The sequence below is a fragment of the Sinocyclocheilus grahami genome, unplaced genomic scaffold (assembly GCF_001515645.1).
Source record: "Sinocyclocheilus grahami isolate Dianchi unplaced genomic scaffold, SAMN03320097.WGS_v1.1 scaffold618.1, whole genome shotgun sequence".
Taxonomy (NCBI): Eukaryota; Metazoa; Chordata; class Actinopteri; order Cypriniformes; family Cyprinidae; genus Sinocyclocheilus; species Sinocyclocheilus grahami.
In genome coordinates, this window is record NW_015505797.1 from 353,537 (window position 1) to 368,669 (window position 15,133).

At 36.8% G+C, this 15,133-nt stretch overlaps 1 protein-coding gene across 1 annotated transcript; it reads left to right on the forward strand.

Moving 5' to 3' along the window:
- The first annotated feature begins 3,507 nt into the window (after positions 1 to 3,507).
- On the forward strand, positions 3,508 to 13,719 carry LOC107557751 (uncharacterized). The gene is made up of 10 exons (XM_016241276.1): positions 3,508 to 4,035; positions 5,871 to 5,979; positions 7,123 to 7,169; positions 7,271 to 7,387; positions 8,420 to 8,545; positions 8,656 to 8,858; positions 10,321 to 10,399; positions 10,593 to 10,713; positions 11,275 to 11,396; positions 13,392 to 13,719. The coding sequence occupies exons 1-10, from the start codon at positions 3,511 to 3,513 to the stop codon at positions 13,440 to 13,442; spliced, it is 1,500 nt and encodes a 499-aa protein (XP_016096762.1). The 5' UTR covers positions 3,508 to 3,510; the 3' UTR covers positions 13,443 to 13,719.
- Positions 13,720 to 15,133: the final 1,414 nt, after the last annotated feature.

Sequence of the window (15,133 nt, forward strand, 5' to 3'; positions counted from 1 at the left end):
GACTCGGTGTGCGAGGCTAAAGAGACTGAAGTAGAATCGGTGGGTGTGGCTAAACAGGCAGTGCTGTAGAATCGGTGGGCGGAGCTAAATAAGAGTGAAGTAGAATCGGTGGGCGGAGCTAAACAGACAGTAGGTGCGTTCGACTTGAAGCACGGCTACAGACGGCGATCAACGAGAGTAGCCGCTTGCAGTCGGGGGTGGAGTTGAAAACGGAGCCGTCAAGCCGGACACTTTCTGCCACTACTCTATCACAGATGAAGTGAATTAAATGCAATATTTGTCAAATATACAGACATTTCAGAAACATTTTCATGAGAAACAGATACATACTGATTATATACGACTTAATACATCGCCATCTGTCCAAGAATAAAGTTCAACGTAAATATATACTATTTAAATACTAATAAAGTGGAGGAATATATGCTTTCATCAGTGTTGTATGGTAAACGTGACTCAATATATCATTGTGACTACAGTAAAAAAGCTTTTACTGTTCTAAAAACACAGATTTGTGGCTATTATTGGAATTGAAAAGGTTAGAATAAACCCAAAACACACGTGATAGTTGTCATGCGGTGAATCTGGCCAATTGTGAAATGGCTGTGTCGTCATCAACGCTCCTGCAGCCACTCTGGAGAAACTGCGCCGGCTGAGTCAGAAAACTCTCGAAACGCTCTCGCGGTGCTTTGATGCCACACTCTCAAGTCGGACAAAATTACTAACTGGCATGCACTGCTTCAAGTCAGTTTGCGATCGATCTGCGTAGTGCTGCATGAAGTCGAACGCACCTAGTGATGTAGAATCGGTGGGCGTGGCTAAACAGGCAGTGCTGTAGAATCGGTGGGCGTGGCTAAACAGGCAGTGCTGTAGAATCGGTGGGCGTGGCTAAACAGGCAGTACTGTATAAGCAAGCGTTGATCTTCTGCGGAGGCGGAGTTTAGACACTTATGTCATAAAATGTCACATTCCTCAACTTTTGGCAGATTGTCGTTTTGGCAGATTGTCGTTTTGGCAGATTGTCGTTTTGGCAGATTGGCTTCAGTATAAGCTGTTTTTAGACTAACGAGAACGTTTTGAGTTCTGAAACTTACAGGATGATTTTATACAATGACCTCTTATATGTCACAAGATCAAGGGCATTTTGATTTCTCAGTTCATGACCCCTTTAAATTGTTATTATTTTATGATATATTTATTGTTATTGTTACTAATCGTAAAGCATAACACTGAAAACCTGGTACAACTATGTATCAACCCATGACAGTTCTCTTTCTTTGCCACCACTGTTGTGTTCAAAATGTAAATGTTCAATGCAAAAATGTATAGAAATGGCCTTAGCTAGCAAATATCATCTCACAACACCACATTATGTATAGTTAGTTATTATGCTTTGTGAAAACAAATTTTTGTTCTGTAAAGAAATGACTCTGAATTTGTGTGTGTGTTCTTTCAGTTGAGCTTGAAGAAGCTGTGTAAACACAATGAAATACTGAAAAACACTAGAGAAATGTCTTCATATGGCTCTACTGTGGGCGGTCTTGTGTAGCATAAAAGCTTTTTCCAGGCCTCTGTTATGACTTATTTATCTCATCTGAGTGTACTCATCATTGAGCATGTTGAACGATGTTCAAAATAAAATTATTTTTCAATATGCCATTCAATGTTGAGTAAAATCAATATATATACACATATGTAATATGATATAGCATGTGCTATTAATTTCCTTAGGAATAAATACTTTTAACTGTGGAAAATGTAACTGAGTGTACCTTTAATTTGACATAACTGCCTTTTATTGGCAAGAGAGGCAATGGCAGAGATAACCAGGAGCATGAGAACAGGGAGGGGGATTCATCTGGACTAGATATACTGACAGACAAAGAACAGGACTAGACAAATAATCCACATCTGTAGAGAAATTCATCTTGCAGACAAGAATGCTAATCAACTACAGAAATAACACTAGACTAGATCAACTCAATACTGATTCAGTATAAGAAGGCTCAAGCAGTAGTTAGAAGAACAGTTCGCCAAGTAAAGAGGACCAGCTGGAGGAAATTTTGTGACAAAATAGGAAGAACCACACCAGTGGGAGAAGTGTGGGGAATGATAAAAAGGATGGGAGGAGACAGAAGGAGGCTGAGTAGATAGTTAATAATGCATTTATTAAGCTACATTAAAATGCAATTTATACATAGAGCGAATACACCTCATGAACATCATTCTAATCTCTGAATTAAAATGAATTTCATTGTGTGTGTTTTATGCCAGGGTGACACAACTGTTCTGATATCATGATGATGAAAGAATTCTCATTAAGAGAATGAAATTCTTGAAAACCGTAAGGAGTTTGGCGTTACACATGTCCACCGAAACATGAAGAAATATGCAGAAAGAAAGAAAAATGAAAGTGTGTCATAGAGTTGACCCCTGCAGTTAAAAAGAGGAACACTTAAGCATACTTTTAAAGATGCTTAATACGGACATGATATACCTTCAAAGAATATACGTATTTGCATTTAATTGTTAAAAATTACATTTAGTTCGCATGTTAAATGCAATTAATGAAGATGCCTTATAATTAAAATTTTGCTGTCAGCTTAACTTTAGAGTGCTTTTTTGAGTAACTTAAGTAGGATTTATATTTTATTATTCATAATTATTTCTATTGTCTTTGAAATATGTTACAGTGCACTGCCGAATATACTGACAAGCATTTATGGTAAACTAAAATATACTTCAATGTCATTTCTATTGAAACTCATACGTTTTTAAATAGTTTTATAATTACACATTTGAAATGATGCTGTAATTTAGTACATTTAAAATATGTATATAATTGCTGGGGTATATTTGTAGCAATAGCCAACAATACATTGTATGGGTCACAATTATACATTTCTCTTTTATGCCAAAAATCATTAGGATATTAAGTAAAGATCATGTTCCATGAAGATATTTTGTAGATTTCCTACTGTAAATATATCAAAACTTAATGTGTGATTAGTAATATGCATTGCTAAGAACTTCATTTGGACAACTTTAAAGATGATTTTCTCAATATTTCGATTTTTTTGCACCCTCAGATTCCAGATTTTCAAATATTTGTATCTCAGCCAAATATTGTCCGATCCTAACAAACCATACATCAATGGAAAGCTATTTATTCAGCTTTCAGATGATGCATACATCTCAATTTCGAAAATTTGACCCTTATGACTGGTTTTGTGCTCCAGGGTCGCATGACTTAAAATGTCCTTTAAAATAACATTAGTACAAAGTGCACTTTTTAAAACTGTATTTTTAAAATTGTAATTTTAAAAGTGTGTTAACAGTCATGAAAGTGCGCTCTCTCTGTGAAATGTTACAGGATGCAACATTTTTAATGTGTAAATCAATGTCTTAAGTTCTTTCTCTTGCTTTCTTGTGGTTTGTTGTCATGTTGTCAAGAAAAAAACTCCACGTTATATAATCTCAGACTCTCTTTACTGTCTGTAAAGGTTGGCGATGGACGCGTTTGACGGTGGAGCCGGTGAAGACACGGGTGAAGCCGAGACTATTAGTGTGCAGAGCCTGTATGCCACGCTCGGCCTGTCATCCGAAGATGTGGATGCACTCGCACAGATTCCCGAAAGCGAAATCAGCGTGGAGACCCTCCCTCATCTAATCATGCAGCTCAAAGCCAAGAGAGCCCTTAAAGAGTCAGCTACCGCAGACACCGACTGCAGAGACAAGTCCAGGCTTTCACAGGACAAGCGGAGTACACCCGAGAGATGCACCAGCGACAGACGCAGAAGCCCCGAGTCTTCCAGCTCAGCGCGGCGCTCCGGGAGCCACGAGCATCACGGGAAAGGGGAGGGGCACAGGAAGTTTGAGAGGTACGCGGGAGGAAGAAGAGACCCGGCTCACAGGAAGTCATCCCGAGAAAGACAAAGTGGGGATCATGTGGCTGTGGAGACGGAGTCAAGCGACAACCCGACCGTTTTCCCACACAAATGCCCTCTTTGCAAGTGTATGCTGAATTCCATAAAGGTAAAAAGATATGTGATGCATTGAGTGCCATGATAAGACAAAACTATTAAATTAGATAAAAAATGCCTAGAAATGATTAACTATATGTGACCGTGCAGCACAAAAGCAGTGTTGAGTCGCTGGGGGATATTTGTAGCAATAGCCAACAATACATTGTATGGGTCACAATTATACATTTCTCTTTTATGCCAAAAATCATTAGGATATTAAGTAAAGATCATGTTCCATGAAGATATTTTGTAAATTTCCTACCGTAAATATATTAAAACTTAATGTTTGATTAGTAATATGCATTGCTAAGAACTTCATTTGGGCAACTTTAAAGATGATTTTCTCAATATTTAGATTTTTTTTTGCACTCACAGATTCCAGATTTTCAAATAGTTGCATCTCTGCTAAATATTGTCCTATCCTAACAAACCTTACATCAATGGAACGCTTGAATAATTATTTATTCAGCTTTCAGCATAAGATGCATAAATCTCAATTTTGAGAAATTGACACTTATGACTGGTTTTGTGGTCCAGGGTCAAGTATTAGGGCTGATGTGACCAATGGTTCAAAAGATTTTACATTTATGGGAAAATATATCCATACTGCTTTACAGTGGGAAGTGAGGGAATGCAACAATAGCCAGACTCGACAAGACGCAGACAATGTGAAGTGGAGTTTCATTACTGTTCCCTCATAGATTTATTGAATATTAGGGCTGGTTTTTGACGCAAATGTCACGATTCGATTCTCATTCACAAGCTTGCGATTCGATTACCGATTCGATTCAGTATCGATTATTTTGGATATATATCAGGTACAGTACATGCCAAATTTTCTCAAGGAAAAAAAATCTCTCAACTAATCAGTTGGTACTACATTACTATAATATTGAAAAACTTTGATAAAGTTACAATTACATAATATTTCTACTTCAATTAATTTGTTTGAAATATAAACAATGGTGGCTGTCTTTGATGGATTTATTCAAACATAAATTAAACATTGAAGAACAGTAAAATGTATAATGAATATGTTATTTGGTGCATATATTTACCAAAATGCCCCTCACTACAGTTTATTTTTCTATCTGACTAGTGAGTTTATGGTCACCGAATATGTTTTTCTGAGGTAAATGTGACGTTACATTGTTTACAAGCCGTTATATTGATGTCTTTGCGCAGCTGAAACACTGATTGAGAGATTACATGAGACAGGGTACAGATTGTAAAGTTGTACTCTTTCTTTTAACTTGCCTTCGGATGTTTAGTCATGTTTATTTTGTGCTATAACTAGTAATAAAGCGGAGGAGATGATCAGTTCACTGAGGCGCTACAGCGATCTGTCACTCCACATTAAACAGCGCCAAAACAGCATTTATTGTTTGAATACTGCAATACAATGAAAATAACTTGAAATCTGAGACTGTTTCATATTAAATGTACCAAAGCACAATGCTTATTGCGATTTATTGGATGGGAGGTACCCTTCAATGTTCTGTCCATTAACTGAAAACAGGCTAGACTAATCGATTCTTGGGATTTGAGAATCGATATCGTTCCATAAAAATGAGAATCGATTAATATCGAGATATCGATATTTTTTTTACCCAGCCCTATTGAATATGTATATTGGATATTTCAAGACTTCAGACATGACTCATCCAATTATAATTTTAAGAAATATATTATACTCATACCGATTTTGGAGATTCTGTCCACCTCTGGTGGCTAGTATTTTATGCATGCATGCATGTATTTATTTTTTCTGGAGGAGTGTGTTTATTATAATCTGTCGTATCATAATCATCTTAAGTGCTTATGTTCTGTTTTCTTGACTGCCAGACATGGAGAGACCATCTGTCAGGTGTCCGACACAAATTACATGAATCCGAACGAAGCTCTCGCTCATTTCAACCCCCTAAAAGAGCCTACAGCTCTGAACCCGCCATAGGTAAAGAGTTTCACTTCTAGAAGAATTGCGCATTGCATCTATATTTGATAATGCTGCTACTACAAAGATTCGGGTTTTTTTTTGTCACATTTAGGGCTGTACGATTGTGACAAAAACCATTGCAAATTTTTTTGCACAATTGCAATTATTGATTGTGATTATCACAAGTTACATTGCATGATGTTTATACCAGTGTTTGAAGCAACTGCATGCCTTACTGAAAACACTCTAACTGAAAACCTTTTTTTTTTTTTATTGCTTTTCTATAGCATTAAGCCTCAAATCTGAACTATACACTGGATTGGTCTCTTCTTTAAATAAAAAAAAAGTAAAAATATGCATGGTATTATAACGTTATGCTCAAATTAAAACAATGGAAAAACCCTTAAGATAAGCTGTAGAAAGAAAAAAACACATCTTAAGCATGCAGAATAACATAAGTGGACTTTCAATGATTAACTGTGGCATCCGTAATTGTAATTGCGATTAGAAATTCGATTAATTGTGCAGCTCTAGTCACATATCAAATTTAAAATGTAAAGACCTATTAGTTAATGCCTGTTAACTTTGAGATCATTTGCAAGCTAATGTTCTCCTAAAAGTTGACAAATGCAGCAAATGATAGCAAATATACTTTTTTTTTTTTTTCTGGAAATTGAACCACATTTATTAATTTAGCAGACCCTTTTCTCCAAAGTGACTTAGAAATGAGGAATGCAACACGTGATTCATCCTAAAGTGATCGTTTAGAATAGTACAAGCTGGAACAGGGAGGGACTAAGGGAAGGTAAACGCATAGATATTTATTTTTATGTATTTATTTATTTAGATGCAGTTAAGTGCTCACAGAAGAGATGAACCAAAAATATCGATCTTGTAAATGCCTCTGCATGGGCTCATTTATGTCCATTTAAACGCTCTCATGATTGTGACATAAGCTAAACCCTATTGGCTGTATAAAATACCAAGCCCTTTAGTGTACTCTTCTCTAACTTCATGTGTAAACAGAAAGTATATATGCACACGTCTCATCAAGCCAATGCAATTTTAAATTTGCTTAACTTGTATAAGATACTGTATACATTTTTATAACGACAAAATTGCACAAAATGTATCAATTTAACATTTGTCTTTTTCTTTAAGGGGATCAGTACATGTCCACCTCATCAGAACACCTCTACCCTCCTAAGGTAATTTAATTGATGTGCTGCTCCTTTATTTTAATTTCTATTATTTATGCACTCAAATTGAAATGTCCGCTTTTTGTCACGTGGCTATATATCATCCTCAGCCCAATACAAGAGTGGTAGTTGCCAAGTTTCCTATGGGTGCTGTGGCCGTGGGGGAGCTTTTAGAGCTTGGCAAACCATTCGGCACAATTGTGAAACACCTGGTGTTCCCAGCAAAGGTAATTAAAGGCTTTCTATATTTATACACAATTATGGACCGGTTTGTAGTTTTATGACAGCTTGCGTTGAACTTTGCTTTGCCCAGTATCTTGTAACAATATAACTCCTTACTGATGACTTCTTTAACAGGATTTTACTGCAGTGGTATTTAAAGGGTTAGTTCATCAGAATTGAAAAATATTTAACTTGCACTCACATTGTTCCAAACCTGCATGACCGACTTTATTCTATGGGATGTGAAAGGTGAAGTTTAGCAGATAGCGCTATAATGAAGTGAAATTAAAGGAATAGCTCACTCCAAAATTGAAAATGCAGAAAATTCTCTAAATTTACAGTAGAGGAGTTTCTTAGTTGAGTTTGTTTCTTCATCAGGTTTGGAGAAATGCAGCATTGCATCAGTGTCTCAGCAATGGATGCTCTGCAGTGAATGGGTGCCGTCAGAATGAGAGTCCAAACAGCTGATAAAAACATCACGATAATCCACAGCACTCCAGTCCATCAGTTAACATCTGGAGAAGTTTGAGGGAAACATATTCAACGTTCATGCATTTTTTTTTTAACGTCAAACCGTTGCTTCCGGCTAAAATACGAGTCTGTAATAACACTTCAGTGAAAAAGTGCATCTCCTGTGGTCTCTCACATCAAAATCCACCCACATATTTGTTTAGAGAGCGGTTTTGGCTTGTAAGCGGTGCTTGATCTGTGCAGATTTCTCTCCTGATTCAGACAAGCAATATTATGGATATAGGACTTGTATTTTTAACATCTTGAAGGATTTGTCTCTAACAAACACGCAGCTTTTGTCTTCTCCAGATGTTAATTGATGTACTGAAGCTGTGTTGTGGATTATTGTGATGTTTTTATCAGCTGTTTGGACTCTCATTCTGACGGCACCCATTCACATTCAGGTCACACTCATACGCACCTAGTATATGTGAAACGGGTCTTAAAAACCCTCTCATTGTTTTTCATTTGTTTATTATTTTTTAATGGGTGTTAAAGGTGCATACATTTTTTTTGCATGGTAACAGGGATTTCTGGAGTTTAGTGCTCACAAGGAGGCTCAGAATATGGTCAATCACTTCCAATTGAAACCAGCCTTTATAAAGGAGAACACAGTATTCCTCTACTTATCACCAACAGTGGAAGGCATTTATGTGAGTAGGAACCCCACAAATCACACCCTCTATACTTGCTTTAACAATCTATCCATTTATCACGGATTCCCTTGACGGTTACGTTTTGTTTGCATATATTTGATTGACAGACCCCACCCAAGTTTGATGCGCCTTCACCGAAGCGAACAAAGCGTTCGAATGTGCCTTCGGTGGTTTGTTTTTGCCGTTTGCCTCCCGGGGAGGGCGTCGAGGCTGAAGTGCTGGAGCTTGCAGGCATGTTTGGTGAGGTGTTGCAGTCAAAGTTCTCTGACTGTAAGGTGAGGATTACCATCTTGAAGAAACTCAAGAGACAGTGCTGTATTGATTGATTGCACTCTCTTTTAATGTACAAACTAGGGCCGTGGGAAGTGTTCACCAATCAGACACGACATTAAAGCCAGGGCTCTGAACCGGTTCAGTGAACGAAAACAAAAACTGGAAACGAACGAAATTTTGACAGGAACATAACCAGAAACAAAATAGTTCCGAACAATTTGAAATGGCCATTAACTGGTTAATAACCTTATTTTATCGTTCCGTTTAGTATTTAAATTTTGCACTCAACCAATCACGAATTGAAATAGTACACAGCCTATGCAAATGTGACACTGACGCATCCAACGAGTGAAACACCTGCGCTCAGCTGTAAATGCATCATAAAGTGCCCCGGCGTTAAAAGAGTTTTTCCAAGGATATGTCACGAACCGTCAAGCATTAGGCCTATATTTAAGTGAAAATGAATGGCAGGGATATGCAGCTTGTTGAGTGTTTTGAAACCAGCGTAAATTGCAGGATAGTGTGTCGAACTCTGGATTCACATCACGCACCTGCAGCACTTCTGTGAACGGAGAAAAAAGAATAAACTATATACATAAAAAAGGAATGTATAGGCCTATACACTACATCATTTACGGTGTTGCAATTATTATGTTTCTGAAAAGAACGAGAGGTTCTGTGAGGGTCTCGAGAGTCTATGTACACCACAACATCAAATGAAGAGTTCATTTGCAAAAACGGATAACTCCGTTTTTAACAATTCTCAAAAATGTTTTTTTTTTTTATGATGAGCAACTTTTGAGCTGGAGAAAGCTATAGATAAGTTAAAAACGTCTTAATGCTGGATTTGTCTCAGCTTTTGTCTTCTCCAGATGTTATCTGATGGACTGGAGTGCTGTGGATTATTGTGATGTTTTTATCAGCTGTTTGGACTCTCATTCTGACGGCACCCATTCAGAGCATCCATTGCTGAGACACTGATGCAATGCTACATTTCTACAAATCTGTTCCCGTGAAGAAACAAACTTATATACACTTTCTATGGCATGAGGGCGAGTAAATGTTCAGCAAATTTTAAATTTTTGGGTGAACTATTTCTTTAACTGTGGATATATCCTTATATTTGTCTTATTTTTAGTTTTGTTGTTTTATTTTGAACCTAATTAAATATATTTGATGCATTTTGTTTGAAATATCTGCTTGTGTTATCTTTGTGTTAATAAATGCCACTGACATTAAGTGACTTGCAGTCAGATAGAGGTGGAAAAATATACTCCAAGTCAAGCTACTATTAAAAAAAATATATCAATAATATGAATGATTGCAGGTGTGTATTAACATTCCGTGTAACTGACTACCTTGAAAATAAAAAAAAATGACTTTAGCCAAACATAAACATAAAATTGTAAACTCCATCCAGTGCAGAGAAGGTTTTTGATATGCTTGTTTTGCATGAGTGTCTATAGTGACATCTTCGGTTTTGCTTTTTTTTGTCATAGGAGATACCCTGAAAAGGCAGAAGAGAGAGAGTCAAAAAAGGACACAAAAGAAATTAAACCAAGGACAGAAAATGACCGGGTAATCAAGAGTGAACCTAAAACATCACATTTGACTAAACCTGTTCTCATGATCTTAATAGAAAGTGTCCTGCTTAAATGCAAGACTAAAATTTGATTCGCATTTTTAAATGGTTGAGTTGAGGGAAAAGAACAGTAGCCAAGTGTCCGGCATATATGCTATCTCTGTCAGTAAAAATCATGTGTGTTTGCAGAACCAGCAGAGTTCTTGTGTCGGTGTCGGCGGGGGTCCGGTTTGTGAAAGTAAAGGTTCAGAAGACGATAGTCAGCTGGAGAAAACCCCTCTGAGCCCTTATCAGCCAGACCAGATTGTGGGTAAGTCCATCACACACTTGCTTGTATTATTATACACACTTGGTCATTGCATTATTATAACCACTAGAGCTTCATTGCCAAAATAAAAGTACTATTGCAGTAAAAACAATAATAGTCTGAAAGATTGGGATTTGTGCTCGCAATTAATTGTCTATAATTACTTGACTATTCAAAATTTTACTTCAGATGCATTTAACACAAAAATGAATGTCATATCTTACATATTTCCCATACGCTTTGTGCATTTTAGGAAAGCTTGCATCTCTGGCATAGCTTCATAAACAACCAAAATGAGCAAAGAATGCTGTTCACTTGAACTTTAAGGCCTTTAAGGCCAATTCCTAAAGTTTCAAAAATGTTTTCATTCCCAATGAGTTTTAGTTTTTTTAGATGCAAATAAGGTTCAGCATATTTACAACCTGTGTGAAAACACTTGTAGTGTTTTAGTCATTTTTTCTGGTGGTTTAAAATGTTTATGCCAATGTATTGTGATTTTTAGTGTCTAAGCAATTGAGGAAAAAACTGTAAATCTTGTCTCAGGAAACACTTCTCTTATTTCAGGTGTGAACTACGTCATCCCAGTAACTGGTTTCTTCTGCAAGCTGTGTAACATGTTCTACACTGACGAGAAAAGAGCAAAATCAGAGCACTGCCGCAGCCTTGAACACTACAACAACCTCAAGGTGACTGCAATAGAGTTAGAACAGAGATGATAAAAGATATGAATCTCCATCAGCAATTTTCTGCATTAAACTCTCAGCCCATTTTACTCTCTCTCTCTCTCTCTCTCTCTCTCTCTCTCTCTCTCTCTCTCTCTCTCTCTCTCTCTCTCTCTCTCTCTCTCTCTGAGAGAGAGAGAGAGAGAGACTGTTGTATAAAATTATCACATTTGTGATAAGGCACCACCATTTTGGACTTCAGACTTGCATATGGGGGGAAAAAAGTGTTAATAGATCAACAATTTAATAGATTATATTATATAGTTAATAGATCTTTTTATACAAAGACTTGACCAAATCATGCAGAAAACCAGCTAATTCCAAAGGGACTACTATTACATAATATTAGACATAATATAATATCTCTCTGAGAGAGAGAGAGAGAGAGACTGTTGTATAAAATTATCACATTTGTGCTCGCACACACATGCTGATATTCAGGAAAGTACATTTGGTAACACTTTACAATAAGGTTCCATTAGTTAATGTTACTTAATGTATTAACCATCATGAACAATACATGTATTACAGTATTTATTAACCTTTGTTAATGTTAGTTAATGAAAATACAGTCGTTCATTCCTAGTTCATGTTAATCCACAGTGCATTCACTAATGTTAACAAGCACAACTTTTTGATTTTAATAATGCATTAGTAAATGTTGAAATGAACATTAAGATTAATAAATGCTGTAGAAGTGTTGTTCATGCTTAGTTCATGTTAACTAAAGTAGTTAACTAATGAACCTTATTGTAAAGTGTTACCGTACATTGATAAATATAAAAACTCATACATGGGTATTTTATCTTTCATTGCTTGTATTATAAGGGAATTCTAACTGCTTTCTAATAGGCTTCATCACGCAGTGAATGCTTTTGGACTCTCTAGATGAGTTTTTGTTTGTCGTGACATACTCGATAATGTCAGCTCTGCTATCGTCTCTCAGTCACACATACTGCACAGTAACTTTATGACAGGGGAACGTCTTTAAATTCTAATCAAGGAAAAATCATCTGTTGTCCTCTTTTTTTTTAAGAACTTCAAAAGTTGCGCTTGAACCATTTTGCGTGAAAAATGACAAAAACTTGTTTGAGCTTGTGCGCAGCTCGTTACGGTACCGAGCTCTGATTGGCCAATCGCGGTTATTTAATTCGTAATTATCATACATAGAGAATTGTAACATTTCATTTGCATGATAAGCGTCACATAATACACAACATTAATAATCTAAAGGGGTCGGTGGTTTAGCAGAGGGGATGCTTTTTGCCATTTTTTTTCAATTTGGGGAATGCCATCCCCATCTCAATTCGAGCCCTCTATACATATATTTATTGCAGGTGTGCATTATAACAATTTCTCAAGATAGGAGACTCGTTCAGGAGCACAGAAACGTGTTTTGACATTTATTAAAAAATAGCTTCAGTACTGAATCACATTATATTTCTCATTAACGAGGAGGTAAAATCACTGTTTTTGAAGCAACTAAACTTACAGCTTCATTGTTTGCAGAGACAGACACCGACGCAGATATTTCACACACTAAACATTCATCACTCTCTCTCTCTCTCAAAATGGCCATATTTGAGAAAAAAGTGGCGCAGTTTGCATCACTGGATATAGCTGTAGGTCATTGAATATTTCTGTCGTAAAACAGTTGACTAATATTAAATTATTTGCAACTTGCATCTCAACTCACTCTCTTTCAACGTTAATTCGCACTCTGCTTCTGTGAACAGTAAACCCCGCCCACTTTGATTTGATTGGCCATCTACTTTTCTTTATTGAATTCTGTTAAGGATTGTAGGATAGAATTAAAACAAGTACAGGTAAGTGACATGTGGTGTGCAATCCATGATTTTCAGTCCAGTCATGAAACTCTGTATGATCTGATCTCCCAGCCAATTAAATGACACGAGTCCTGGTAATGTGCATAAATGTACATGTTGCTTTGATTTTCAGCTTAAACATGCTGAAGTGGTGGAAGAGGCAGATGGACACCCAGATGGCTGAGTCAAAGAAGACAAAGACATTGTTCTTTGCATTGGTTTTTGTTTTTATTTGTTTTCATTCCACTTAGTTTCAATATTCTTACTGTTCAGATGTTTTGTTTTTCAGAGCGCTATATGAGTGAGTGAGTGTGTGAGAGACAGATGTGCGTGGACAAAATTGTGAAGCCATTGTGATGGTTTGGATGTTTAACAGTAAACAGAATGAACATGTATATCAGCTGAAGGAGAGCGTTACGCTAAGCTCTTGAAATAAACTCAAGTTTGTTTACTGTCACCTATATGCATGGTATGCAAGCGTCTCCATTTCCATTTTGATAAAAGCAGGTGGTTACCTTTAGTTATGCAAGCCTCTCCAGTGGTCATGATCTCTAATGAAGTACACTCTCTGTGTGTGTGTAAGTGCAGGTGTACTCTGACATAACACTGATCACCATCTAAAATGGTTAAACCTCACAGTAATAAAGAAATCGGCCTCAAAACTATTAATGCTTGCGTGCACAATTTTCCATCAGTTCAACAGATGTTACAAATAGATAAACCAATGGATCTCACCATAAACCAATACATTGCAGCTTGTGTCTGTGAAGCTCAGAATTAAATGAATGTGCAATGATTTGTACATTGAGGCACATTTGCGAATAGTTATGTATCTGTATCATCATTTTTGCCAATAACCAAAGATGTTCCAATTCAAACACAAAATTGTCTTGTGAAGAGTTTACTTTGCACAGACACATAAACATTTAAACTCTTTATTTTGCACATTTTGGCCTTGCTCTGGAGCCTGCCTGAGAGGCAGTAACAGCCGGCACTGGTGCATTGTGGGTGAAGGGACAACTCTCTGATGTGTGTAATTCTAGGACTGGTGTGAGAGTCTATATATACACACACGTACACATTCCTCCTACATCTGGAGCTCTGGATTTGGCTTTGGGCTCCAGTGGAGGTTTTAAATACAGAACTATGTAGTGTTTAGGTTTAGGTGAAAAATATCCTTGATCTCTTGACCGGATTACAGATAACGTTCTGTAAATCTGATGGAAGAGCTCCTGGTGGTTACCCGAGCAACCAATAGTGTCAGTCATTTATTATAATACTCTAAACCTTACTGAGAAAAAAAAGCAAATAAGCCTGCATCCCCTCCAAAAAAAGAAATGAAGAAGAAACAGAACATTCCAGAAGCCCACAAAACAAGTCCCACTCTCCTGCACATTTAGAGTCCACCTCCTCAAACGATGTAAACCACTGTGCTGACTCCAACATGAGCCACATCGAATGTCCAAAGCTCACGATTAGAGAACTATCAGCACCTAATGGAGCTCTGCAGGCTGTAAGTGAAACCTATTTACAATACACACACACACACACACACACACACACACACACACACACACACACACACACACACACACACACTCACACACACACACACACACACATAAACACCAAGACACCTAGTTTATCCAGACATTAGATAAACAAGCAATTGAATTGCAGGAGTAAAAAGAGAAAATGATGATAATTATAATCTTAAAAAAATAATCTTGTTTTCTGTTTGAAATAAAATTATTTTGCTTACCCCATTGTCAGATTATTTTGCTTGTTTCAAGCAAAAACTCACTTAAATTCGACTTGTTTTTCTGAAAACGAGACAATAATTGTTTACCTGTCTAGAAAATGCTTCTTGATTTA